Genomic DNA, 27,584 nt, shown 5'->3' with positions numbered 1-27,584 from the left:
AGCCAAGAGCTTCTTCCAGGTCTCCTATGTGGGTGCAGGGTCCAAGCACTTGGGCCATCTTCCACTGCCCTCCCAGGTACCTTAGCAGGGAGCTGGGTCAGAAGTGGAGCAGCTGGGATGCTGGTGCCTTAGGCAGTGGTCAACCCACTATGCTGCAATACTGACCTCTCAAGTAAATAAATTTTATTTATTTGAAAGTCAGAGTTATACAGAGAGAAGAGGCAGAGAGAGAGAGAGAGAGAGAGAGAGAGAGAGAGGCCTTCCATCCACTGGTTCACTCCCCAATTGGCCGCTACGGCTGAAGCTGCGCCCATCCGAAGCCAGGAGCCAGGAGCCTCTTCCAGGTCTCGCATGCAGGTGCAGGGGCCCAAGGACTTGGGCCATCTTCTACTGCTTTCCCAGGCCACAGTGAGAGCTGGTTCGGAAAAGGAGCAACCGGGACTCGAACCAACACCCATATGGGATGCCAGTGCTTCAGGCCAGGGCATTAACAGTGTCGGCCTCTAAAAAAAATTTTTTTTGAAGTTCATTAAAAAAGAAGTATGGGGATTTCTTTATCAACTAAAGACAGAACTGCCACGTGACCCAGCAGTTCCTCTTCTGGGTGCATATTCAGAAGACGTGAAGTCGCTGTATCAGAGAAACCTGCTCCCTCACGTTCATTGCCTCGCTGCTCACAGTGGCTAAGAGGGAGTGAATCCAGGTGTCCATCATCAGCTAACACACAAAGAAAGTGTGTGTGTGGGGGGGGAGTACTGCAGCTCAGCGGCGGCCGCTGCCTACTGCCTGCAGCATCAGAGTGCTGGTTCGAGTCCTGGCTGCTCTGCTTCTGATCCAGCTCCCAACCAACGTGCCTGAGAAGGCAGCGGAAAATGGCCCAAGCACTTAAGTCCCTGCCATGCACATGGGAGACCCAGGAGTAGTTCCAAGTTCTGGTTTCAGCCTGGCCCAGCCCTGGCTGTTGAGGTCATGTGGGGAGTGAGTAGATCAAAGGTCTGTGTGTGTGTGTGCGTGTGTGTGTCTCCCCTTCTCTCTGTTACTCTGCATTTTAGATAAATAAATCTTTTTTTCATTTTTAAAAAAGATTATTTGGAAGAGTTACAGAGAAGGAGAGACAAACAGAGAGGTCTTCCATCTGCTGGGTCACTCACCAAATGGCCACACAGCCAGAGCTGGGCTGATCTGAAGCCAGGAGCCAGGAGCCAGGAGCTTCTTCAGGATCTCCCACATGGGTGCAGGGGTCCAAATACTTGGGCCGTCCTCCCCTGCTTTCCCAGGCGCATTAGCAGAGAGCTGGATCAGATGTGGAGCAGCCGGGACTCGAACTGGCGCCCATATGGGATTCAAGTGGTTTAGACCGCAGCTTAACCTGCTACGCCACAGCCCTGACCCCTGCCCTCATCCATCTGTATCCTCTTGCATCTCCTGAGTTGCCTTAGGGTCCTTATTTTAAATTGTTTTGCAGGCATCTCAGGTTTCCTTCAAGTCAGGATCTGTTCTGGAGAACTGTTTTGTTCTTCCGTAGGAATCACACCGCCCCACTTTTTCGCGTGTCCTGTGTCCCCTACGTTGCTGTCGGCACAGCTCATCTAACGGTTCCTCCCTCTCCCTGGAGTAGCTTTTACTGGAAAAGAATCTCTGCTTCCGACGGAATGGGTGTCCGTTGGGTGGTTGTTTCGGCTTTGGTTCTAGCCCAGAAGTACAAGCTCTTTGATGTCTTCGGCTGCAGCCCATGTCGGCCGTGTCTGGGAGCCACTGTCGCCTAGCCTGCAGCAGTTCCCGGAGGTAGTAGTGTGACCTCGGAGTGGCGGTGGACTTCCTGAGATGTGTGCCTCCAGGCCCCAGGAATCGGATGGCAATCACTCCAGGGTGTGTGATGGCAGTAGCCATGTTCCTGGTGCTGCGGGACACAGGAGAGGCTGTCCCCTTGTCCCACCAAGCAAGCTTGAGTAATGCTGGGACTTGTGGCACCAACAGCTGTGACGTGGAGGGGGCCTTCCCCACGTCCTGCTGGGTAGGCAGGGGTGGTGGTGGGACGTACCGCACCAGGAGAGCCAGCCCCGGAGCTGGGGCCGTGGGAAGGGTGCCTTGCCCAGGGCCCACGGGGCTAAGATGGGTTATGCTGGGGATTGTGCCTGGCAGGAGAGGCCTAGAGGACTGGAATGCAGGTGGGATCTTCTCTAGGGCGGGTTCTGGTGACCCCAAGGAACAGAGTACTAATGGTCATGGTCCCAGAGGCCGCAGGGCAGGAAGGGTGCCTTGCCCAGGCCCCACGGGAAAAGTGCAGGTTATGCGGAGACTGTGCGCTGGCAGCCGCGGGCCTGCAGCAGTGGGCTGGAGGTGGAGCCTTCCCGTTCCCACAGGGCCAGTGCAGGGTTCCCAGGATTTCCTGAGCCAACAGTCGCTGTCCCAGAGCTGCAGGACGCAGTGGAGACTTTACCCAGGCCCCATGTTGCATGCACAGGTGACACTGGGGTTGTGCACTGGCACTGGGTCTGGGGCGGTTGAATGCAGATAAGGTCGGTCCTCCCCAGGTCCCGTGGGGTGAACTCTGGTAGCTGTGGACTTCGGCTCCGACAGTGACCGTCCCGGCCTTGCCTGTTCCACGTGTTGGTTCAGGTTATCCTGGGGGCGGTGCACTCGCAGCGGCAGGCCTGGATCTGTGCGATGTAGACAGGATCATCCCAAGGCTCCTTGGGTGAACAGGCAGCCCTGGGACTTAGAGCCAGAGCTGTGGGACGCACAGGGCCCATGCAGGTCCTGCTGAGGATTGTGGACTGGCAGCCGCCAGCCGGAAGCAGAGGAGCGTAAATAGGGCTCTCCAGTCCCACAGGTGGGCGTGACTTACTCCAGCGATTACAGCACCAGCAGCCACGGCCGCAGGGCTGCAGGACACAGAAGGGACTGCCTCGGGGCCCACAGGGCATGCCAGGGTGGTGCTGGGCACGTGCTCCGGCCGCCCCCCACCCTGTGCTGAGAGATGCAGAAGCGGGCTTCCGCAGATCTGGGCATCAGCTGCTGCTTGCGCCTAGTCCGAGAAGCAAGAAGCATCTCTGGGTCGCTCGGAGCCAGTGCACGTGGCTCCAGGGTTCGTACTGGCAGCTCCACACCTGCAGGAGGCACAGGGGTCTGCTCTGTGCCCTGCGAAGTGGCCTGGCTCCGGGGGGTGGGCCTTCTGCTGCCGACGGGGCTGCCTGCTCTCCCCTAAAACAGAACGGACTTTAGCAGTGGCTGTGCCGTAGCAGCTTAGGCCTGGCGGTTTGGGAGCAAAGGGAGGCAATGTGGCTTCCTTTTCTGGAGCAAAGCAGTGCCTCGGAGCCCACGCAGACTGGATCGAAGGCCGGTGAGGACTGTGGGCTTCTCCTCTAGGTAGGGTTGAGTGCGAGGCGGTGGTGGGGTTCCTGCCACTTTGCAGCTGAGTCCCCACAGGTCCCCACAGGTCCCCACAGGTCCTGGCCGGGAGCTGGGTGGGAGGTGCCGTGTGCTTTGTTCCCTCTCTGCCATCTTTCTGGGTCTCCGTGCTGGGTAGAGTTCGCCTCACTTCTTTCTTTCTTTTTAAAGGACTTGCCATTTCTACTGCATATTTCCTCCTTTGCCTTTTCAAGTTTTTATTTTTTATTTATTTATTTATTTTTGACAGGCAGAGTGGACAGTGAGAGAGAGACAGAGAGAAAGGTCTTCCTTTTGCCGTTGGTTCACCCTCCAATGGCCGGCGCGGTAGCGCACCGCGCTGATCCGATGGCAGGAGCCAGGTGCTTCTCCTGGTCTCCCATGTGGGTGCAGGGCCCAAGGACCTGGGCCATCCTCCACTGCACTCCCGGGCCATAGCAGAGAGCTGGCCTGGAAGAGGGGCAACCGGACAGGATCGGTGCCCCGACCGGGACTAGAACCTGGTGTGCCGGCGCCGCAAGGCAGAGGATTAGCCTAGTGAGCCGCGGCGCCGGCCTATTTTTTATTTTTTAAAAGATTTATATATTTATTTAAAAGGCAGAGTTACAGGGAAGCAGAGGCAGAGAGAGACAGAGAATTCTTCTATCCCCAAATGGCCATCACTTCCCAAATGGCCACAATGGCTGGAGCTGCACTGATCCAAAGCCAGGAGCCAGGAGCTTCTTCTGGGTCTCCCACGCGGGTGCAGGGGCCCAAGGACTTGGGCCATCTTCTACTGCTTTCCCAGGCCACAGCAGAGAGCTGGATGGGAAGTGGAGCAGCCAGGATTCAAACCGGCACCCACATGGGATGCCGGCACTGCAGGCGTTGGGCTTACCTGCCACATCACAGTGCTGGCCCCTGTTTGTTTATTTGAAAGTCAGAGTTACACAGGGGGGGTGGGGGAGGGGAAGGATATCTTCTATCCGCTGGTTCAGTCCCCGAATGACCACAACGGCTGGGTCTCCCACATGGATGCAGGGGTCCAAGCACTCAAGTCATCCTTGGCTGCTCTCCCAGGCATATCAGCAGGGAGCTGGACAGGAAGTGGAACAGCCGGGACTCGAACCAGCGCCCATATGGGATGCCAGCGTCGCAGGTGGCCCTATCCACTACGCCACAGCGCTGGCCCCTCCCATCACTTCCTTGTGGAAGTTTCCCCTCAGTCGATCTCTGGCAGTGGGGTCCATCCTGTGGCATTCTGGGGACAAGTGCAGGACCTCTCTCTTCCGCCACCTTGAATGCCCCGCCAAAGCGCCTATTTTTAGGGAGTGTCATGAAAGGTTCTTGTTCTTTGAAACACCCCCTTGGGAAATGCCAGGCAAAGGGGGTCTCCGTGTGTTTGCTGGCTCCCTTCACCCCCACAGGGAGGCACGACCGTGACTTTGGGCTGGCCGTGCCTCCCTGGGCCTCAGTTTTCACCCGTCAAACCGTGGAGGTGGGCGCCGGGTGGTTGGCCTCGTGGTTACGGCGTCCTCGTGGTTATGGCTCTGGCTCCTGACTCAGCTTCCTCCAGTGCAGACCCTGGGAGGCAGCGGTGCTGGAGCCGGCAGCTGGGTCCCTGCCACCCTGGATTGTGAGCTCTGCATTGTGTGCCCACCTCCCGACTGTGGCCTGGCCCAGTTCCAGCTGTTTGGGGCATTTGGGGACTGAACCAGCAGATGGAACATCCCTCTCCCCTCTCTCTCTCTCTCTCCCTCGCTCCCTCTCAGATAAACAATAAAAGTTTTTCTTTTCCAAAAATATACAGGGTACTTATGCTACCTTCTGGGGGTGCCTGCAGGGCCTGGCCCAGAGTAAGCAGATAACCAGGGTGGCGTTCCCCATCCTTAATGTCCTTGTCCTCCACAGGGCCCAGAGCATCCGTCCACCCCCGGTCACCAGGCAGCAGACAGATCAGACATAGTGGAGCCAGCAGAGCCGTGCCGCACCTCAGACAGCTGTGGACAGCCACTGGGAGCCGGGCCCCCTCGGGAGGCGGGCATCTCTCACATCCGGGCAGAGGGGGCCCCGGGAGACCCCCCCCGAAGGGGCCCCAAGGACAGCTCCCAGGACACCACGCTCTTAATACCCACGGAGGCTCCAGAGGAGAGGCTAGCCCATGGCTTCCTGCCATCAACGCCCGGAGAGGGGTGAGCCACTTCCGCCACTCCCTGCCCTGCGAGGTTGCACCTGTGCTCCGTTACAGGTGAAGCGAATTCCAGTCCTGCCAGCTCCCGAACTGGCCCAGGGCCTTGGCCAAGTGGTGCCCCTCTGGCCTCAGTTTCCCTATCTAATGGCTCTCATGCTGGAGTTCTTTGGTCCGTGAGCCTGTGTACGTGACAGCGACGACAAGGCCAGGGTGAGGCTGGGGGCAGAGCTGTGAGTGTCCTGGATGCTCCCTGACCTAGGGGTTCTCCCCTACATAGGGGTGAAGCAGTGGAGACCCAGCCAGCACCAGCACCTCTTCCTGCACCGGTAAGTAGTATCTGAGAGGGGCTGGGGTGGGTGTTGGGGTGTGCACCTGTGTGTGAGCATGTGTGCACATATATGTGTGTGTGTGTGTGTGTTCCGCTACACTCGGAACCCCAGGGCTCATGCCATGCAAGGCTTGTTCCTCATCAGCATGGATTTCTCACCCACGGTCACCCACGGTCACCCACAGCCGTCCCCCCTCCGCCAGCTCTGCCACTTTCTGCCTCTTTGACTTGACCGGGCAGCCTGCAAATGCGCAGTCGTCATCGTCACAGCCTGCCAACACTCGCCCCTGCCCCTCTCTGCTGTGTTCCTGGAAGCCCAGCCGCACCTCGCCCTGCCCCTGAGCAGCTCGGCCTGGCTCGGGGCTCAGAGTCGCCACTGTCCTCGGCAGCCCCTCCCACTTCGCTCAGGATGCCCGTCCCAGCAGCGGCCCCACCCTTCACCTCACCTCCTGCCGCTCTGGGAGATGAGAAGCCCCAGCTGATAACGATGAGAAGGCCCCACCTCCAAGTCCACGCCCTCCCTGCCTTGCCTGGGCTGGAAGCCGGGAAGACAGGTCCCTGCCCACGGGCTCAGCCTCCCCACTTTACAGGCTTGTCCCCGCCCGCCCGCACATGCGCACGGCTCAGTGACCCGGTGTGGAAGCCAGCGCATCCCCGGGCCCACACGCCCCTGCTGTGTTCCCTTCCCAGCACAGCCCCTCAACAGCTACTTGTCCTCGCTTGCTCCACTTTCTTTTAAAAATGTATTTATTTGAAAGGCAGAGAGACAGAGGAAGAGAGCTTCCATCTGCTGGTTCGCTCCCCACGTAGATGCAACAGCCAGGGCTGGGCCAGGCTGAAGCCAGGCGCCAAGAACTCCAGCTGGGTCTCCCACGTGGGTGGTGGTGGCTCAGGCACGTGGGCCATCTGCTGCTGCTTTCCCAGGCGCATTAGCAGGGGGTTGGATCAGAAGCGGAGCAGCCGGGACTCAGCTGTGCGCCAACGTGCGGTGCTAGCGTGGGGAGCAGCAGTTTAAACAGCTGCACCACGTCTCCAGTCCTCCTCCCGGGCAGCCCCGCCCTGGCCCCGCCAACTTCCCTGGCAGCTCTGCCCCAGCCTCCCTCCCTGGCCCCTGCTCCTCCTGTCCACCTCCAGGGACACAGCCTCTGCTCTCCACCTCCGCCCTCTCCCTGGGCGGTCTCATTCTGTCCCCCGATGAGTCCCGCTCCCGAATTCTCAAAGTGGACACAGAACAGAACCTTGGATTCCCCCTCAAACCTGCTCCTCGTCCAGTCTGCCTCATGTCAGCACGTGGCCCTGCCTGCACCCAGGGGCTCTGCCAACCGGCTCCAAACCACTTCCGATCCTCTTCTTCCCTGTACCACGCGCCAGCCAGGCCTGCCTCGCACTACCTACAGAATAAATCCCGAGTCCCTCCTCTCCCTCGACCCCCTCCCCCATCACCCTGCTCCAAGCCCCATCCTCTTGTAATAAGAGCTAGGATCTCCCCCAAGACCCGTAAGGCCTGTGTCTCGCCACTCAGCTTTCCACCCTTCAACTACGCATGCCTACTCCTACCGCAGGGCCTTGGCACGTGCCGTCCCCTGTGCCCTTCTCGGAGCTGACTCTCAGCTGGAATGCCACTTTCTCAGCAAGGCCTTCCCTGGCCACCGTGTCCGTGCAGCCTGTCAGCGGCAGCCACCTTGTCACTCCGTAGTGTTTTATCGTGCCTGCAGCACTTTCTCTGTCTGACGCTACCTGGGTGGTCTGTGGACCTATTTATTATCTAGAACCTGAGCTCTGTGAAGGCACCCACTCCAGACACTGCTCTGTGTACAAAGCCCAGCACACAGTAGGCACTCAGCGGGGAAGTGCTGAGGGGGCGAGGTGCTTCTCTGGACTGGTGAGAAGGTGGAGGAGACGTGAGAGAGGTTCCTGGCAGCCCAGGCTGGCTCCTGGGGACAGGCCCAAGTGGATTCCACGAGAATGCACTGGGTGTGGACGGCAGCCCAGGCCCTGGGCTAGGAGAGAAAGGGCGGGGGCAGCAGGGACAGCACCCTGCTCCTGAGGGCATCAAGCTGGATGAGGGCACGGGTGAGGGACGCTGGGGGAGCACTCGGCGGTCTCCAGTGGGGAGGTGACCTACATGACGAGAAGGAGCAAGCCAGGCACAGACAGGGGACAAGCGCATGCTGGGCAGAGGCAGCAGCAGCTAACGGGCCTGGTGGACAAGAACTGGTCGAGAGCAGGCCCAGACGGAAGGTCGGGGAGAGGGGAGGGAGGATTGTGCAAGGGTCTTGAAGGCCAGAGTGAGGGGTTTGGAATAAATGTAGAATCCAAACTAAGCCGCTGAAGGGTTTCAGCAGGCTGGTGTGAGATGAGCCGGTGTGGGCTGGAAGCACTGTGGTGTAGCAGCTGGTGGGTAATGAAGCGGGCGGGAGCCAAGGGCAGAGCCCCTGGCAGTGCCCTGGACAACAGGTGGTGGCCTGGCCTGTACCAGGGTGGCGGCAGGAAGTGCATCATGGGGACTTGGGAGGTGGAGCCGGGAGGACTTGTGAACTGTGTGGTGGTGGGAGAGGTGGGTCGGAGGGAGAAGGATAGGAGGACTCTCGGCTCACAGCCATGGGCTGTGTGCTGCCCACAAAGACAGGCAGCCGCTAACAAGGGTGGTGGGGACGTGCTACAGGCCCTGTGCGAGGGTGGCGGGAACGCGAGATGGTGTGGCCACTGCAGAACAGCGCTTCCTTAGGAAATTAAAACAGAGGCCGCCCTGAGCGTCTGGGGTTGAATCCCAGCTCCGCTCCTGACTCCAGCTCCCGCTAGCACCGACCCTGGGAGGCAGCGGTGGCGGTTCAGGCGCTCGGGCCCCTTTCAGTCGTGTGGGAGACTTGGATTGGGTTCCTGGCTCCTGGCTTCGGCCTGGCCCAGCTCCAGCTATTGCGGGCATTTGGGGAGTAACTCAGCAAGCAAATGGCGGTGATCTCTTTCTATCTGATTCTCAAATAAATAATAGATGAATGAAAAAAATTAAATCTAAAAATAGAACTTGTCAGCCGGCGCCGTAGCTTAACAGGCTAATCCTCCGCCTTGCGGCGCCGGCACACTGGGTTCTAGTCCCGTTCGGGGTGCCGGATTCTGTCCCAGTTGCCCCTCTTCCAGTCCAGCTCTCTGCTGTGGCCAGGGAGTGCAGTGGAGGATGGCCCAAGTGCTTGGGCCCTGCACCCCATGGGAGACCAGGAGAAGCACCTGGCTCCTGGCTTCGGATCAGCGCGGTGCGCCGGCCGCAGCGCACCCACCGCGGCGGCCATTGGAGGGTGAACCAACGGCAAAAGGAAGACCTTTCTCTCTGTCTCCCTCTACTGTCCACTCTGCCTGTCAAAAAAATAAATAAATAAATAAATAAATAAATAAATAAATAAATAGAACTTGTCCGTGACCCAGCAAGTCCACTTCTGGGTGTACCCAGCAGCACCTACAGCAGGGTTCTCATCAGTCAGAATAGCCAAAAATACAGCCGCCACCCAGGTGGGTCAACACAGCGTGGTCTGCGTTGGCAATGAAATCTTAGCGTTAAAAAGGAAGGGGATTCCGATACACGCTACTGCATGAGTGACCCCTGAGACGCTGGAGACACTGGAGTCAAGCGCGTGTGACTGCTCTTGGGGACAGACCCAGTCGGAATCTCAGACAGAGTAGAACGGGGTCGCCAGAGGTTGTAGGTGGGGCGGCAGCGGCTACCGTTCAATGGGTACAGAGTTTGAGTTTTGCAAGATGAAAACCGGGAACCCCTGGGGCCTGGCCTTGTCAGAGGTGGGCGGTGGACAGCCCACCCCCCTCCAAGGGAGGGAAGAGATGCAGGGTGTGGCTGAGAAGGAACTGACCGAGTCCCTACCACGAGCTGGCTACTGGGCGTGTGAGGGCATTGCAAAAATTTCATGGAAAGGTTAGACTAGACTCTGGTGTGAAACGTCTTGCAACACGTGCATAGCTTTTCCATATCCCACATTTTCCATGAGCTTTTTGAAGACCCCGTGTCTGGATGACAGAGGTGGAGGAGGTCCTAGCACCCGTTAGACGGGCAAACAGCAGGTGCGGGCAGGGTCCCCGCAGTGGTTATGGTTGCAAGTGAAGGAAAGCAACCAGTTGGTTGGACCAGCAGTCGCTCATTAAGACCACAGCCCGCGGGGCCGGGCGGTGGCAGGTGGCGCTGGGAGGACCCGAAGCAGGAGCTAGTGGGACCCGAGGCAGGAGCTAGTGGGGGCTCAGACAGAAGGCAGTTCTGGAACCCCGAGAAGTGGCGGCAGGGAGGAGCTTGTGGGACTGTCTGGTAGGCTGGAGGCCTCCCAGATGCCCTCTATGTCCCCACAGATGAGGGACATGGAAGAGAGGCGGGAGCCAGACCGCGCGCAGAACCAGCCTGAGGAGTCTGCAGGGGCCCAGGGCCCCGAACCCCCTCGCCAGGGCTTCATGAAATGCTTGCTGGCAGTGGGGGAGGAGGAGGAGGCCGCCCACCGGAGAGCCTCGAGGGCCCAGGCCCCGCCGGGCCGGAAGCTCCCCAGGACCCCCACCCCCGTGCCCATCTCAGCCCCAAGCCTGCCCCTGCCCCTGCCCCAGACACCCGCCTCAGCTCCCGCCACTGCCTCTCCGTGGACTCGGTCGCTGACCCCTGGGCCTGGCCCTGCCCCCGTGGGTGCTCCAGTGGCTGCAGTGCGGGCGCCATGGAGGAGGACGGAGCTCCTGCACGGGGGCTGCGAGCGGACCCTGAGCAGCTGCAGGGCACGGTAGGGCCCCACCCCCACCCAGGGCTCCCAGCAGAGCCTGGTCCTGGATGCAGGTCCCTGCCTCCGCTTCTCTGTCCCTGTCCCTACTGCTGCCTGTTCCCTCCGTCTTGCCCTGTATCTCCCAGTTCTGTACCTCCCAGGTCTCGCTCTGCCCCCTCTCCCGTTTCTGGCCCCTTTACAACTGCCCCCCCCCGCGCGCGCGCCACGAAAGGGCTCCCCCCTCCTCTGGGTCTCCCTCTTCCTGTCCTGACCTCCCCATCAGGCCTCCCCCAGGGCCATTCCTGGCCTCCCCTTGCCTCCGCCAGACCCCAGTGGCAGCTGCGGGCAGGGTGGGCTGGATGTGGCCCCGGGCCGGCTTTGTCCCTGCAGGCAGGAGCCGGAAGACCACAGCCTCCGGAAGCTGTGTCAGAGCTGGGAGGAGCGGGCCGAGGAGCGCCTCACCCTGCGGCAGGAGGAAGGTGAGGGCAGCCGGCTCACGCAGGGCCCTGGTTGCAGGCGTGGTGGGATGATGTCCCGCCAGGCGACACCGCTGCCCTGCCGACCACCGTGGCCCTGTGCACTGGACCAAGGGGACTTACTGCAGGGGAGGGGGTGCACCGAGCTCAGGAGCCATGGAGGGTGGGGTGTTAACGCTAGCTAGCCCCCCGACTTGAGGTCCAGGACTCCCCCAGGTGCGGGGCTGCCTCTCGGGGCGAGGGAAGTCCTGGAAAGGAGTGTGGGTTTCAGAGGTGTTTCTGGCCCCCAACCCACGCCTGCTCTGTTGGGCCTGCTGAGAGGCATCTTGGAAGGGCACCAGGGCCCCCATCTTACAGCTCCCACTCCCACTGCACCTCATGCCCACCCCAAAACCACAAATCCTGAGCACGACCACGTGTGAAATGCAGTGCCCTCTGACCCCACCTCCCTAACGCAATGGGTGTGCCTCCTCCCATCCCCACTGCCCTGCAAAGAGCAGCCTCTTCCTCTGCCTTCCCTGAAGGCTCAGGGGCTCCCTGGGCCCCGACCTTGAACTTCACTGCTTTTGGTGTTAACCCCCCTGGCTATTCTGCAGGGGGAAGGGGGCGCGGCCCGACCCCACGAGCCACTGATGAAAAGCACACCAGTGGGCTCAGTCTCAGGGTCCCCGCCCCGACCTCAGTTCCTGTCTGGGGAGGAAGGAGCTGCCTGCCCTCCCCCACGGCTTCTGGGAGCTCTTCCGGTTCTCCCTTTTGGACAGCGCCAGCCCCTGGCAGGGCCCCTCCTCCCCGGACCCTCAGCCCCGCCCCGCCTGTTTGTCTGAGACTTGCAGACTTAACAGCGTCTGTCGTGTGCTGTGAATTGCGTCCGGTGGTCAGTACAGACAGGGAAACCGAGGCGCCTGGCCCCTGGCTCTGGATCAGCCCGGCCGCCATCACCCAGTGCCGCTCACCGGGCGGCTGAATGACGCGCACTGACCCCTGTTTTCTCACAGTGCTGGAGGCGATGGAGCGGGGCCGGTTTCCCCAGAGGCCCCTCCTTGGCCTGCTGTGTCCCCACCCGGCCGTCCCCGCACGCACGCACATCCTGGCCAAGCCCGGCCCTGCCTCTGGCCAGGTGGCCTTTTCTCACAGGAAAGCAGCCAGACGGGACGAGCGCCTGAGCGCCGCGCTAACGGCCTCACACCCTCAGCGCCTCTGTAAAGGCCCTGTCCCCAGACTCAGCCCCATCCTGAGGCCCTGGGGGCCAGGGCTGCAACACCCTCAGCGCCTCTGTAAAGGCCCTGTCCCCAGACTCAGCCCCATCCTGAGGCCCTGGGGGCCAGGGCTGCAACATGACAATTCGGGGGAACACAGTCCAGCCCACAGGGGCCACCCAGCTTACTAACCAGCAGAGCCGCTGGCAGTCCGGTCTCACCGTGGGCTGAGAAAGCCAGCACGCGCGCTAGACTAGGGCACGGCTTTGGGTGAGCTGGTGCCACTCTGCCTGTCCTCTGCTCTGGCCCAGATAAGTGGCTGTAGACACCAAGGACAAGGGACAGACTTGGAAAAAGCTGTCTGGTCACCTACCCTGTGACCCGTTTCCCCATCTTTACCGAGGGGAATAAGCATTCTGCTCTTCAGAGGACGCTGAAAGAACTGAACAAGAGCAGGGCTCCAAAGAGCTTAGCCCAGGGCCACCCTGCGGTGCAGTGGGCTGAGCCTCCACTTGCAGTGCCGGCATCCCATGTAGGCACCGGTTCGAGTCCCGGCTGCTCCACTTCCGATCCAGCTCCCTGCTATGGCCTGGGAAAGCAGTAGAAGCTGGCCCAAGTCCTAGTGCCCCTGCACCAATGTGGGAGACCCAGAAAAAGCTCCTGGCTCCTGGCTTTGGATCGGCCCAGCTCCAGCCATTGTGGCCATTTAGGGAGTGAACCAGCAGACGAAAGACCTTTCTCTCTGTCTCTCCCTCTCTCTGTCTGTAACTCTGCCTTTCAAATCAATCAATCAATCTTTAAAGAAAAAAAAAAAAAAACTTAGCCCAGGGCCTGGCACATGCAGGGTGCCCTGCAGTGGGGGGACTCCTGGTGCCAATGGAGGCTACAGATGAGCTCAGCTCATATCCCACCTGCGCCTGGTCTGGGAGAACAGAGTGAGTCCCAGGGCACCATGTCCCTCCATTCCTCTTTTATGGAATTGATTTTATTTATTTACTTTATTTGAAAGGTAGAGAGAGAGAATTTCGATCTGCTGGTTCACTCCCCAAATGGCCACAACATCCAGAGCTGGGCCAGGCCAAAGCCAGGAGCCTGGAACTCCATCCTGCCCTCCCACGTGGGTGCAGGGACCCCAGCACATGAGCCATCTCCTGCTGCTTTCCAAGGTGCATTAGCAGGGAACTGGATCAGAAGTGGAGCAGCCGGGACTCGAACCAGCACCCATATGGGATGCCTTAACTTGCTTAGCCCCAACGGCAGCCTCTACACTCTTAGCTTAGTTATCTTTGGAGGAGGCTGGGCGGGAGGCGGTGGAGGGGCTGGAATGAATGGGGGTGGGGGAAGGACTCCCTGCCCACGTAGGCCCGCCTCCCGCAGCTTTCCGCAGCTACTTCGAGATGTTCAATGGCCCGGGCGAGGTGGATGCGCAGAGCCTGAAGAACATCCTGCTCCTGGTGGGCTTCTCCCTGACCCCAGCCCAGGTGGAGGACGCGCTGATGAGCGCCGATGTCGACGGTGAGGGGGGGGCCGCTCCCACCCCAGGCCGGGGCTTCCCTGGCAGACACCAGGGAGGTCGTGAGACCCTGTGCTGGAAGGACCTGGGTCTGGTTTAGCGCTCTGCTGGCACAGCACAGAAATTCTGTTAATTTTTAAAATATTTATTTATGCATTTGAAAGGCAGAAGGCAGAGAGAGAGAGAGAGAGAGCATGAGGTCCTCCATCCGCTGGTTCACTCCCCAGATGGTCACAATGGCCAGAGCTGTGTCGATTTGAAGCCAGGAGCTTCTTCCGGGTGTCCCACACAGGTTCAGGTGCCCAAGGACTCGAACTGGTGCTCATGGGATGCCGGCACTGCAGGCGGCGGCTTTACCCACAATGCCACAGCACCAGCCCCAGCCTAGAAATTCTTAATCGTTGTATAATTAGGATCCCATCCTACACTGACTCCCCGAGATTATGTCGCAGGCCCAAGTTCTGGGAGTGAATGCTCCCTGAGCCCCTATCCAGTGCCAGCTTCTAGGGAGCAGAGGTGGCCACGGCCCAGCCTCCTGGCCCCAGGCTATCTGTGCTCTGAGAGACGCTGACCGCTGGGCTGACCGCTGGGCTCTCACTCCCGCCTCATCAGATGCACTTGGCTGCCCATTTTCCCCGCTGCATGGCTCAGGACAAGTGCCTGGAGTTCATGAAGCCTCAGTTTCTCCATCTGTAGAATGGGTTTGTACAGTACCAGGCTACTGTGAAGATGCCAGGAGATAATCCAGGCGCAGCACCCAGCACAGCACCCATGCCAGGAGACATCAGCTGCTGCTGCAACTCATCCAGTAAATAAAATTAACTGAAAGCCTCCTGGTGTCCCTGTGAGGGCAGGGCAAAGAGAGCTGTCAGGCCCAGGAGACCCTGCTCACAGGGGGTCCCTGCCGTCGGGCAAGGGCGACCCAGGGAGGCACTGACAGAAGCAGCGTGGAGGGAGGAGAGACTCAGGAAGGCTTCCTGGAGGAGGTGATGCTAAGGTGTGAAAGCTTACGCAGGAGTTAGGCAAGGCAGGGACAAGGGCATTCCTGCACAGTGCTGGGCGGGGAATCCTGCCTGGTGTGCAGGGAACGCGTGGACGGCATGGGGACCCCTGATCACCTGGTGCCATGACTCTGTCCCCGGCGTCACTGCACAGCGCAAATCCTCCTGCACACGCGGGTGACCCCAGCTCTGCCCTCGCCTGCCCCTACCAGAGCCGCCTCTCCTTCCTGCCTCAGGCCGCATCTGTGAAGTGGGGACAAGGGTACTGAGCGCCCCCACGTGGCAGCTTTGAGGACTGCAGACCACCCACTCATTCAGTAATTTGAATATCGGCTATGGACCTATTTAAAATTTAAAAATAAAATTTATTTGAGAGAGAGAGAGACCTTACCCCCTAGTCTCTCCCCAAATGCCCATCAGCTGGGCCTGGGCTGCGCTGAGCTAGGACTCAAGTCCTAGTGCTTTGTGCCACAGGTTTTTAATTTTCACATCTGCTCTCCGTGCACCATGTTTTCTGCGTTGGATATGTGTTCCTTTTATAATCAGACCCGAAAAGTGACTGTTCGGGGCTGCAGTGCCTGGACCCGCTCCAGAGGGCCCCACCTACCCTGTCGCTCCCCTCCCCCCACAGGAGACGGGCATGTGGACTTCAAAGACTTCTTGGCCGTGATGACAGACACCAAGCGCTTCTTCTGCTCTGTGGGTGAGCAGCCCTGGGCACTCAGAGCTGGAGGAGGGGCCGGGAGGTGGGGCTTGGCGCTGGGTGGGCACCGAGTGGTAATGGCAGCCACCGTCCTGTGTCCCCAGAACAGAATGCCCCGACGGACGTGGCTCTGCCCAACCCTCACACCCTGCTCTTTGAGATCCTGTCCCTGCTGGTGGAGATGCTGGCCCTACCGGAGGCGGCCTTAGAGGAGATCACGAAGTGAGTGGCGCGGCTTCGCTGGGAGGAGGTTGTGAGCACGCAGGTGGCATCCGGCGTGTTGGAGGCTAAGACTCTTGGCACTTAGGACTCGAGGCTGTGAGTGAGGAACCCTCCGTAACTGGCTTACACAAAAGGGGAAGCGATTGGCTCAAATAACCAGCCAGCGCTTCAGGCCTGGCTGGATCCAGGAGGCCAGATGATCCGAGTCACACATGACCTCGGTCATTCCCCCTGCAGTACCCAGAGAGTAGTTCCAAAAAAGGAAGCCGCTGGAGGCTGCCCCTGTGTCCCTGGGGTGGGTGGCCAGGACGACGTGGACGGTCAGGGCCAGAGGCCGAGGCACAGGCTCAGGGCCAGAACTCCATGCGGCACTGTCCGGCCCTGTCCTCAGAGGACCCCTCGGGCCCCATCGTCTGTCTTTGAAACGAATACGTCGGGACACCTGCCACTCAGCGCTGGGCTCCTGGAAACCGTGGGACCACAAGGGAGGGGGAGGGTGCAGGGGCTCCTCCTGGGCCTCTCCCCCGTCCCCGGGCACCTCGTCCCCGGGGAACCTCGCTTCTCTCTGGGCCTCAGCTTCTTCCTCTGTAAACCGGAGACAGGAACCGGATCTCAGCCCCTAGGGCCTTCCCTCGGTGTCACGCGCGGCTGTGCGCCTCCCGCCCTTATGCTGGGTTCCAGTTTTCCACGTGGGGCAAGGCACAGGCGTATGACGGCGCTTACAGCACACAGCATCCGCGCAGCAACCCCAGGCACAAGACCCGCGTTCCTCCCAGCGTCTGGGAGTCACTCAGAACACACACGGCTCTGCAGGGCGGGCCCGTGGCACAGACGCCGGCAGCCCGGGGTCAGTTCCAGCTTCCTGCTCGTGCCTGTTTTGGGAAACAGCAGGTGATGGCTCAGACACTTGGGTCGCTGTCACCCCCGTGGGAGACCTGGGTGGGTGGGATGGCCCAGCCCTGGCTGTTGCAGGTATTTTGAGGAGTGAACCAACGGATATAAGATCTGTCTCTGTCTCTGTCTCTGTTTCCTGTCTCTCTGCCTTCCAAATAAACAACGATATATAAATAAAAATGAAAAACATATACACAACTCCAAAGAACATAAATGAACTTGACAAGCAGTGACGCCAAGCCCCACGTGCCCATTCCTCAGTGTAACTCACTTCGAGGAAGCCCCCACCCGAAGCACAAACGCCTTCGCCCTGAACAAGACCCGGCCCGTTTCCTGTGGCTTTTTTTTTCCCCCTTGTTGGTCAGCGAAAGCCTCAAACGCTCCACCAAGTGAGGATGCTCTAGAGAGGCCACGCGGGGAGACCGCCCGTGGGCTCCACGCCAGGCAGCCCCTCTCTGCCCCTGGGCTCCATGCCGGGCAGCCCCTCCCCGCCCCTGGCCTCCGCAGGAGACCGCCGGGTCGGTTCAAGGTTAGTGGTTAGTTATGTTCTGGTCATGGACTCCAGACTCCAGCATTCGGGTCCCAGGGGCGGTCAGTGTCCATGGAGAGCTGTTCCTGTTTTCTTCTGGTGAGGCTGTTTCCACTCGGGGACAAGCGCGTGCCTCACCGGGACCACGCCTGTCACCTTAGCAGACTGGACTCGACTCCCACACTTCCTCCAGGGATGCTCTGGCGGCAGCACAGAGACCCGGCCCCTGCAAGGCTGCAGACATGGCCTCTCTGCCCGCTCCGGGGCACTGATGCTGTGGGGTGCGTGGATACAAGGGAGGCTGTCCCCACGCTGGGCGGGTCCCCGCGGTAGCCCAGACAAGCCTCAGGGAGCCCGCCCGCCCTGCAGCGCCTGCCGTATGCTTGCCTTCCCATGCGGGCGGTGCTGCCTCCTCCCGCACCCGGATCTCAGGACTCTGCCCTCTGCCGCCTCTGGTCAGGACAAGCCTGGGGCCCTCCCCGACCCGGCTTGCTGCCCCACAGGGCAACCAGAGGCTTGGATTTTTGGGAATCCAGGTCTTGCTTCCCAGTGCACAAATCGCCCAAATGTTCTGACCATAGCGGAGGATTGGTCTGCTGCGAAGTTCCTCCATCCAGAGCCGGAAACAAGTGGGAAGATGTTAAATTATTATTATTTTATTTCTTTGAAAGACAGAGTTACAGAGAGAGGGAGAGGGAGGGAGGAGGAGAGAGAAAGAGAGAGAGAGGTCTTCCACCCGCTGGTTCACTCCCCAAATGGCTGCAATGGCTGGAGCTGGGCCAATACTGAAGCCGGGAGCCAGGAGCTTCTTCTTCGGGATCTCTCACGTGGGTGCAGGGCCCAAGCCTTGCACCATCTTCCGCTGCTTTCCCAGGTATGTTAGCAGGATTGAAGTGGAGCAGCTGGGACTCAACCAGCACCTCTATGGGATGCCGGCACTGTGGGCCGGGGTCTTAACCAGCTGAGCCACAGCACTGGCCCCAGATTTTTTTTTTTTTTTTTTTTTGACAGGCAGAGTGGATAGTGAGAGAGAGAGACAGAGAGAAAGGTCTTCCTTTGCCGTTGGTTCACCCTCCAATGGCTGCTGCGGCCGGCGCATCGCGCTGATCCGAAGGCAGGAGCCAGGTGCTTCTCCTGGTCTCCAATGCGGGTGCAGGGCCCAAGCACTTGGGCCATCCTCCACTGCACTCCCTGGCCATAGCAGAGAGCTGGCCTGGAAGAGGGGCAACCGGGACAGGATCGGCGCCCCGACCGGGACTAGAACCCGATGTGCCAGTGCCGCAAGGCGGAGGATTAGCCTGTTGAGCCACGGTGCCGGCCGGCCCCAGATTTTAAATTACTGATTCAATTTCTGTAATAGTTATGTAACTACTCAGGTTTTCTACTTCTTGAGAACAACTCTGGCAGTTCACATTTCTCTAGGAATCCATCTGATGCTTGTTGTTCTCCACGTGTTAGCATGGAGCGCTAGAACGTTCCGTACGAGGGGTAGGGGTGGGTGTTGTGGCCGCTACTTGGGACACCCGCACTCCCGATCCAGACTGCCAGCCTGCACCCTGGCTCCTCCCCTTCCCTCCCGCCTCCTGAGGGTGCCCAGTGCTTGGGTTTCTGCCACCTGGTAGGGGACCCACATGGAGTTCCTGGCTGCTTCCTTCAGTGTGACCCACCCTGGCTGTTGTGGGCTCGGGGGAGCGCACCAACAGACGGCAGGTCTCTCTCTCGGCCTTCCAAATAGACGAAAATAAATTAATAAGCATTTTCCTAAAAAGAACGTTCCCTAGAATCTTAAGGCTCTCTTTGGGTCTGTAGTTACTTCTTCTATTAGGGTGCAGGTTCAGCTGCACCAAGCTTAAATGGACACGCTTAAATTGAAGGGCTCTTTGCAGGTTTCCCAATGGGCAGCATTTTCCCACGTTTGCTCTGTCATTGCCTTTCGCACACCTAGATGAAACTTGTCTTTCTCAACCACTTAAGAATCAGCAGAGTAAGACGCCCGTCCCCTTGTCCCCGGGCATTCAGTATTTATGAGGGTTCTTCTCAAAGTACATGGAAGCATGCAGTTAAACTAGACTCAGTTTGGTGCAAAAATTTTGAATTCTCTGCAGTTTTTTCCTAACACACCTTTTCCATGAGCTTCTGAAGATCTGTATTTTCTAATAGGGAGGGCGTTTTCTTATACACTCACAGTATCTTATCCATTTTAGGAAATTAACACTGAAGCAACACTGTCCCCTCATCCTATTGTTGGGCCATTGTCCTGACACTAACAGCCTTTGCTGGGGGGGGGTGGGGGGGGTGGTGTCTTCCTTCTTTTTTCCTCCAAGCCAGGAGCACCGGGCGCAGGGCGCAGGGCACAGGGCTTGTCGTGGCTGTGGCTTCCTGGGACCTGGACGGGTCCTCCTCTTGTCACTGCTGCTGAGGGCTGCACCTGCTGGTGTCTCCTCACACAGACAGGACAACGGGTGCCGGGGGAGCGCGCGTGCCCGCCATGTGCCCGCCGTGTGCCCGCCGTGTCATTTCTGCCACGGTTTCTCACTGGGAGGCGTTTGTTCTGTTTCCTGAGGCTGATTGGGGAACTGCGTCGACACAAACATCCCCCTTTCACCACACGTAACACACCTGGTTTTTTTTTGTTTTTGTTTTTGTTTTAAAGATTTATTTATTTTTTACAGGCAGAGTGGATAGTGAGAGAAAGAGACAGAGAGGAAGGTCTTCCTTTTTGCCGCTGGTTCACCCTCCAATGGCCGCTGCGGCCGGCGCATCTCGCTGATCCGAAGCCAGGAGCCAGGTGCTTCTCCTGGTCTCCCATGCGGGTGCAGGGCCCAAGCACTTGGGCCATCCTCCACTGCCTTCCTGGGCCACAGCAGAGAGCTGGCCTGGAAGAGGGGCAACCGGGATAGAGTCCGGCGCCCCAACCGGGACTAGAACCTGGTGTGCCGGCGCCGCAAGGCGGAGGATTAGCCTGTTAAGCCACGGCGCTGGCCTACACCCCTGGTTTTTTTTAAAGATTTATTTATTGTATTTGAAAGTCAGAGTTACCCCCACCTACCCACAGAGAGAGAGAGAGAGAGAGAGAGAGAGAGGTCTTCCATCTGCTGGTTCACTCCCCAACTGGCCACAATGGCCAGAACTGTGCGGATCCGAAGCCAGGAGCCAGGAGCTTCTTCCACGTCTCCCACGTGGGTTCAGGGGCCCAAGGACTTGGGCCATCTTCCACTGCTTTCCCAGGCCATAGCAGAGAGCCAGATCGGAAGTGGAGCAGCCAGGACTCGCACCGGTGCCCATATGGGATGGCGGCACTGCAGGTGGCAGCTTTACCCGCTGTGCCGCAGCGCCGGCCCCAACACCCGTGTTTTAGCATCTGCTGACGACTCTTGCCTAAATCGGTGATCAATCCAGTGGTTGAAATGCTGACTTCCTAGCTCCGTCACTCCTCCACGTGTGAACTGGAATTGGACCTTAAGGAAGCGCATTCTCTTCTGTACTTGTCTGCTTCTTGGCACCACTGGCGTAGGAATTCTCTACTTGTAGTTATATCAGGTTTTGCCTTATATTTCTTTAAATTTATTTTAATGCTATTCAAAAGGCATAGAGAGACAAGAGACAGCCAGCCAGGGCTGGGCCAGGCCAAAGCCAGGAGCCCAGAACTCCATCCAGGTTTCCTATGTGGGCGGCAGGGACCCAAGCACTTGAGCATCACCTGCTGCCTCCCAGGGTGCGCATTTGCAGGCAGCTGGAATCAGAAGTGGAGCTGGGACTTGAACCGAGACTCCGATATGGGGTGCAGGGGTGCAGGCATCCCTGGTGGCGACTTAGCTGCTGCACCAAACGTCCACCCCTTACCTTACAAGTTCAGAATTCTCTATTTCCTGATGAACTGAACATCTGGTCATGACATAGAAATCACTTGTCTCCACTGAGGCTGTCTTATTAATATGACCGTATCCACTTCCTTGTGGCATTCAACTTTGACTTAGCTATTAAAAATTTAGGTGGTGGATGGGGTTGGCGTTGTGGTGCAGCAGGTTAAGCTGCCACCGGTGATGCCAGCGTTCCATGCAGGTGCTGGGTCACTGGCTACTGCCCTTCTGATCCAGCTCCCTGCTAATGCACCTGGGAAAGCAGTGGAAGATGCCCCAAGTGCTTGGGGCCTGCCACCCATGTGGGAGACTTGGATGAAGCTCCTGGCTTCTGGCTTTGGCCTGGCTGAGCCCCAGCTGTTTGGGGAGTCAAACAGCAGTTTGAAGGCCTTTTTTCTCCCTCCCTCTCTGTAACTCTGCCTTTCAAAGAAATAAATCTTTAACAAAGAAATTCAGGGGCGGGCATCGGGCCAAGGGGTTAAGATGCTCGTGTCCCACATGAGAGCTCCCGGCTTAGAGTCCCGGCTCCTGCTCCTTTTTCTGGATCCCTGCTATTGCACACCCTAGCGGGCGGCAGGTGATCAGCCAAGTCCTTGGATCCCTGCTTCCAACGGCAGACTTGGGTTGAATTCCTAGCTCCTGGCTTCAGGGTGGCACAGCCCTGGTGGTCGTGGACATTTGGGGAGTGAATCAGTGGATAGGAGCCCTCTCTCTCACTCTCCAATTAAAAAGTAAATAAATAAATGCACATTTTTAACAAGATTTAATCTACTTGAAAGGCAGAGAGAGAGTACGCGAGTTTGTCCATCTGCAGGTTCTCTCCTAAATGGCTGCAATGGGCCCAGGCAGTGCCAGGCCGAAGCCAGGAGCCAAGAACTCCATCCTGGTCTCCCACAGGTGGCAGAGGCCCAAGCACCTGGGCCACGACCTGCTGCCTGCCCAGGTGCCTTACGCAGGAAGCTGGGTCTGCAGCACATCAGGACCAGTGCCCTGGTGGGGGCTGCTGCGGCTGTGCCACAACGCTGTCCCATGGACGCTGCTTTATTATTATTATTATTATTTTTTTTTTTTTTTACTTTTTGACAGGCAGAGTGGACAGTGAGAGAGAGAGAGAGAGAGAGAAAGGTCTTCCTTTTTGCCGTTGGTTCACCCTCCAATGGCCGCCAAGTAGGCGCGCTGCGGCCGGCGTACCGCACTGATCCGATGGCAGGAGCCAGGTGCTTCTCCTGGTCTCCCATGCGGGTGCAGGGCCCAAGGACTTGGGCCATCCTCCACTGCACTCCCTGGCCATAGCAGAGAGCTGGCCTGGAAGAGGGGCAACCGGGACAGGATCAGTGCCCCGACCGGGACTAGAACCCGGTGTGCCGGCGCTGCAAGGCGGAGTATTAGCCTATTGAGTCGCGGCGCCGGTCTATTTTTAATTTTTTAAATAATTGTCTTTTTATTATTTATTATTTATTTATTTACTTGAAAGACAGAGTTACAGAGAGGTAGAGACAGAGAGAGAGGTCTTCCATCTGCTGGTTCACTCCCCAGATGGCTGCAACAGCCAGAGCTGCACCGATCCGAAGCCAGGAGCCAGGAGCCAGGAGCTTCTTCTGGGTCTCCCATGTGGGTGCAGGGGCCCAAGGACTTGGGCCATCTTCTACTGCTTTCCCAGGCCAAAGCAGAGAGCTGGGTGGGAAGTGGAGCAGCCAGGACTTGAACTGGCGCCCATATGGATGCCGGGGCTTCAGGCCAGGGCTTTTAAGCTGCTGCGCCACAGCGCCAGTCCCTGGAAAACTAATTCTCCTAAGGAACTCTCATCTGGGACTCAGCTGCATCCTAGGAATTCTTTCTTTTCCTCTGCTTTGGATTCTGCACTTCCTGGATTTCTTTCTTGGTTTGCTTCCTCTTACAAGTGAGGGCACACCTCCCCAACAGCTTTTCTTTAGTTATTTGAAAGGCTGAATACAGAAGAGCAAGTGAGTGAGAGATTTTCTAGTAGCTGGTTCACTCCCAAAATGGCTACAACGATCAGGGTTGGGCCAGGCCCAAGCCAGGAACTCCATAGGGGTCTCCTGCGCAGGCGCAGAGGCCAAGTTCTAGGACCGTCTTCTGCGGCCTCCTAGGTGAGTCGGCAGGGAGCTGGATCGAAGTGGGGGCTGGCGTCGCAGGTGGTGGCTTTCCCTGCTGCACTACAGTACCGGCCCCCAACAGCTTCTATAAAAATATTCATGATTTATTTGAAAGACAGCGAGACAGCCATCTCCCATCAGCGGACTCCTTCCCCAAATGCCCACTACAGCCAGGACTGGGCCAGTACACAGCAGGGAGCTGAAACTTAATCTGGGTCTCCCGCTTGGGGGGCAGCAACCCCAGTACTTGCGCCTTCACCTGCCACCTCCCAGCGTGCACCTTGGCAGGAAGCTGCAATGGAAGTGGAGCCAAGACTTAACTCAGACACTCCGATATGGGGTACGGTGCCCCAGTCTGTGTCTTAACCACTAAGCCAACTTTCCCCAGGCAGCTTTAGCTCAGAAGGCACAGTGATGCCCCCCGTTCCGGCACGTGCACTGTCCCCGCCCCCAGGGGTCCCCCTTCACCGTCTTGCCTCCCTCTGCCCTCTGTCAGAGCCCCTGTTTCTCTATGTGCAGCTCCCTTTTCTGTTTAGGGTTATATCCTCCATCGCTTCAAGAGAGAGACATTTGTAAGACACGCGGCTGCAACCGTGTTTATTCTGCCCAACAGTTTAGCTGGTCACAGAATTCCAGGCTGGCATGTGAGCTAAGGAACAGAGCCAGGGCCCTGGAGTTCCAACAAGGCAGGAGTTTGTCTGGAGGAAGCAGGGCCGGGGCCAGGGTTTTCTTTCCGTTCAGTGCTCCTTCATTCCCCAGCCACTCCTAAACCAACCTACCAGCAGCACATTTGAATCCAAGCCCCCAGAAAGGGCAGAGGACGGGAGAGCAAGCAGTTTCCTCTGAAACTGGGAAAGCTGTGCCAGCCCTGCCAAGGGTCATGCTCCCAGGGGATCTCCCGAGACCCCGAGAGGTGGCTCAGGAAAGGGGAAGCGTGCACACCTCACTGTGCCTCCCCCGCTGAGGCCGGCGCCACAGCTGCCAAACCCCGCTACACTCCAGGGCTGCACAAAAGTCAGAGAAGCCCCTGGGCAGGGAGGGAGAGACCCTGGCCTGCCATCTGCCTGCGGCCAGAGCTCGTGCACGGTGCCAGGAGTGAGGCGAGGCCGAGACCGACACCGACACGGCGAGTCCCCTTCGCCACTCTTGGCCAAGTCCTTAGAAGGGTGGCAGGGCGGCTGGCGCACCGCGAAGAGCCACTGCGTGCTGGGTGCTGCAGTCCGGTGCGGGGCAGGTGACGCACTGCGGGTTACAGCTAGTCCAGGGCCTGCGGGGCAGCCCAGTGGGGCGCCAGGAGGAGCAGGCAGGACTCTCTGGAGGAGATGGAGCAGGAGTTAATGCACAGCTGTGCCGTCTTGATAGGAAGAAATCCCAAGTAACACCACTGCCCAAGCTCTCCGGTGCCAAACGGTGGGCCTTGTTCTTGGAACCCACAGGAATTGTCCGTTTTACCCAGCGAACCCTGAAGCTCGGAGAAGTGAAGCGACTTGCAGGGATAACCACTTTCCGCACTTTACTGAGGGGCCTTTGGCCAGGGCAGGGAAGCCAAGGGCAGAGCTGGAGACAGGACGGGGGCTCGGGAGGAGTGGGGTGCGTGGAGCAGAGCCAGACTGAGCAAGCGGGCACTGCCTCCCCAGCTACTACCAGAAGAAGCTGAAGGAAGGCACCTACAAGGCCCGAGAGGTGGAGACGGCCATAGGCCGGCTGCGGGCGCAGAAGCTGCTCCCCGCCGGCCCTCAGCCTGCAGACGGCTTCGAAGTCCCAGAACGAAGGGTCCTCAGGCTCCTGAGCCGGCTGAAGCAGCAGAACTACGGTGAGGCCCTGGGCACGGTGGGCGGGGGCTCTGCGTGCCCACCTGCCTGGCTTCCTTTTAGCCAGGGCTGGGGAGCCGAGCGGCCTGGCTGCCCACGCTGGGCCTAACTTGAGTGCGTCAGTAATCACCCACAGCCCACGCCAGGCCCTCAGCCTCCTGCACTGCATCTCGCACTCCTGCCTTGGCCCTGAGCTCAGGTTGGTCCCCGGAGCCAGGAGAGGAGGGGCAGCGGCAGAGACCGGCAACCCCGGCGCAGCGCCGAGTCAGTCACTGAGCTGGGCCCTTGGCAGAAGTGCCAGGATTCCACCTTCCCAGTCATGGATTTATTGCCCCATTTGGCCACTGAGGAAGCTTAAGCCTCTTGCCCAAGTTGTGGCCTTGCCAGGATGTGCTGGGCAGGGACACTGACACGCAGGTCTGACCCCAAACTCGTCACCGGGCAAGGTAGCCCTGTTTGCCCAGGTTCCATTTAAGACTCCCACTGTGCAGCACGTGATGAGGTGGAAGCCTTGCAGTTTCTGGAATATACCTACCAGTCTGCCAGGAGCCATCTGTTTAAAGCTGTTATTGGCTCTTTTTTTTTCTTTTTTAATTTTTGACAGGCAGAGTGGACAGTAGAGGGAGACAGAGAGAAAGGTCTTCCTTTTGCTGTTGGTTCACCCTCCAATGGCTGCCGTGGTAGGCAGGCTGCGGCCGGCGCACCGCACTGTTCCGATGGCAGGAGCCAGGTGCTTCTCCTGGTCTCCCATGGGGTGCAGGGCCCAAGCACTTGGGCCATCCTCCACTGCACTCCCTGGCCACAGCAGAGAGCTGGCCTGGAAGAGGGGCAACCGGGACAGGATCGGTGCCCCGACCGGGACTAGAACCCGGTGTGCCGGCGCCGCAAGGCGGAGGATTAGCCTGTTATCTTTTTTTTTTTTTTTTAAAGATTATTATTTGAAAATCACAGTTACACAGAGAAGGGGAGGGAGGCAGAGAGAGACAGAGAAAGACAGAGAGAGAGAGAGAGAGAGACAGAGAGGCCTTCCATCTGCTGGCTCACTCCCCAGCTGGCCTCAACAGCCGGAGCCGCACCAATCGGAAGCCAGGAGCCAGGAGCTTCTTCCACGTCTCCCACGTGGGTGCAGGGGTCCAAGGACTTGGGCTATCTTCTGCTGCTTTCCCAGGCCACAGCATAGAACCGGATTGGAAATAGAGCAGCCGGGACTAGAACCGGCACCCATATGGGATGCCAGCACTAGCAGGCCGCGGCTTTACCTGCTACGTCACAGCGCCAGCCCGTTATTAGCTCTTGATCTGTGCTCAGAGTTCAGCTGGGTGCTTTGCATACGCACACATTACACCTCAATCCTTGTCATCAACGCTGGCAGGTGGCTACTGCCATCTTCAGAGAGGTTAAGTGACCTGCCCAAACCCTACTCCCCCATCCCCACCCCCACCCGCTGTGGCAGAGCCAGGATTTCACTGGGGTCTGCCTGACGCCTTCCTGCTCCTCCCCCACCAGCTGCCAACCTGCAGAGTCCCTACGCCCAGGTTCCCTGCATCCCGCTGTGCCCACGACTGGACAAGAAGATAGTTCACCGGAAACAGGGCAGCCACTTCGTGCTGGACCAGTACAACCCCTCCAGCCTGGGCCCGGACATTCGTGGCCTCTTCTTCCAGCCAGGATCTCAAGGCAAAAGGCAGGTGCCCAGAGGGCAAGGCCGCCGCCCAGGCCGATCCCCTTCTCCCTTCCTTAAGAGGCCATTCGGACAAACCCCTAGGGAGTCCAGCCCCGAGAATGCTTGCTCTGGGAGCTGAAAGCGGGGTTGTGGCGGGGGGGGGGGGCAGAAACCGACCTGGTGTGTCCCGAGTGGGTAGCCTCACCGAAGGCTTCCTGGGCCCAGGACCCAGGGGCACTTCTTTTTCTCCCTCACAAGCGGTTTAATTCTGAGCTCCTCTGCCCAAGTCTGGCTCCATATTAGGAGAAGCAGGCAGAGCTGCCGGGCAGAACCGTGTCCCTGCAGCAGTCCCCGGCCAGGCCCCTCGGGGGAAAAGGGCCCTGATTTGGAATCAGGCCCTGAGCCCAGCTGCTGGCTCCATCGCTGCCAGGAGGCCTCCTCCCGCCTCGGCGCACAGGGATGGCTCAAGTCCCGGGGCACCAAGGAGAGTTGAGCGTCTCCCACCCTTCTGCCTCACCCCTCCCCACAGAGAATACAGCTCTGACAGCCGGAAGTGGCTCAGCTCCGTATCAGCTCAAACCCACTGACCCTCTTCTCTGGACAGCGCAACTGTTCACGGCCTGCGGACGGACGGGGCGCCAGGCGGGGCTGCTGCCGTCTGCCTGTATGGCCTGGTAAGCCAATAAACACCAAGAACCGCAGCCTCCGCAGCCTCCGCAGCCTCCGCGCTGGGGACCCCGGTCTCACTCCTTCCTCCGGTCTCCGAGAGCAGGGCTCCAGCTTGGCTCTGGCCTGAGAACCCCGAGGCGAGATTCGCCTCAAGGCCCTGGCCTGTGCCCTGGGTGCTGGGCCTTCCATGCACTTTCCAAGCACAGAGCGGGGCGGCCCTTCCTCACCATCCTCTCCTGCTTTGGACTGGGGCCCCATGCTCACAGGAAGTGGTGAGCGTTAAGGGAAGTACCTGGGAAAGAC

At 59.0% G+C, this 27,584-nt stretch overlaps 1 protein-coding gene across 1 annotated transcript; it reads left to right on the top strand.

Annotated features, from left to right (window-relative positions):
• Nucleotides 1-1,888: 1,888 nt before the first annotated feature.
• On the top strand, nucleotides 1,889-27,199 carry SPATA21 (spermatogenesis associated 21). Its single transcript, XM_062193864.1, has 12 exons — nucleotides 1,889-2,014; nucleotides 5,281-5,561; nucleotides 5,838-5,886; nucleotides 8,379-8,381; nucleotides 10,236-10,648; nucleotides 11,018-11,106; nucleotides 13,677-13,814; nucleotides 15,445-15,516; nucleotides 15,621-15,738; nucleotides 24,776-24,951; nucleotides 26,456-26,633; nucleotides 27,142-27,199. Exons 1-12 carry the CDS (start codon nucleotides 1,889-1,891, stop codon nucleotides 27,197-27,199), a joined length of 1,701 nt encoding a protein of 566 aa, XP_062049848.1.
• Nucleotides 27,200-27,584: the final 385 nt, after the last annotated feature.

The sequence above is a fragment of the Lepus europaeus genome, chromosome 5 (genome assembly GCF_033115175.1).
Source record: "Lepus europaeus isolate LE1 chromosome 5, mLepTim1.pri, whole genome shotgun sequence".
In the NCBI taxonomy this organism is placed as follows: domain Eukaryota; kingdom Metazoa; phylum Chordata; class Mammalia; order Lagomorpha; family Leporidae; genus Lepus; species Lepus europaeus.
Note: the sequence above shows the minus strand (reverse complement) of the source record. Positions and strands in the feature narration are given on the sequence as shown.

Coding starts and splice junctions, on each gene's coding strand:
- SPATA21 (XM_062193864.1), top strand. CDS start 1,889: ATGTTCCTGGTGCTGCGGGACACAGGAGAGGCTGTCCCCTTGTCCCAC. Junction 5,562..5,837: donor CCATCAACGCCCGGAGAGGG/GTGAGCCACTTC, acceptor TCCCCTACATAG/GGGTGAAGCAGTGGAGACCC. Junction 15,739..24,775: donor GCCTTAGAGGAGATCACGAA/GTGAGTGGCGCG, acceptor CTGCCTCCCCAG/CTACTACCAGAAGAAGCTGA.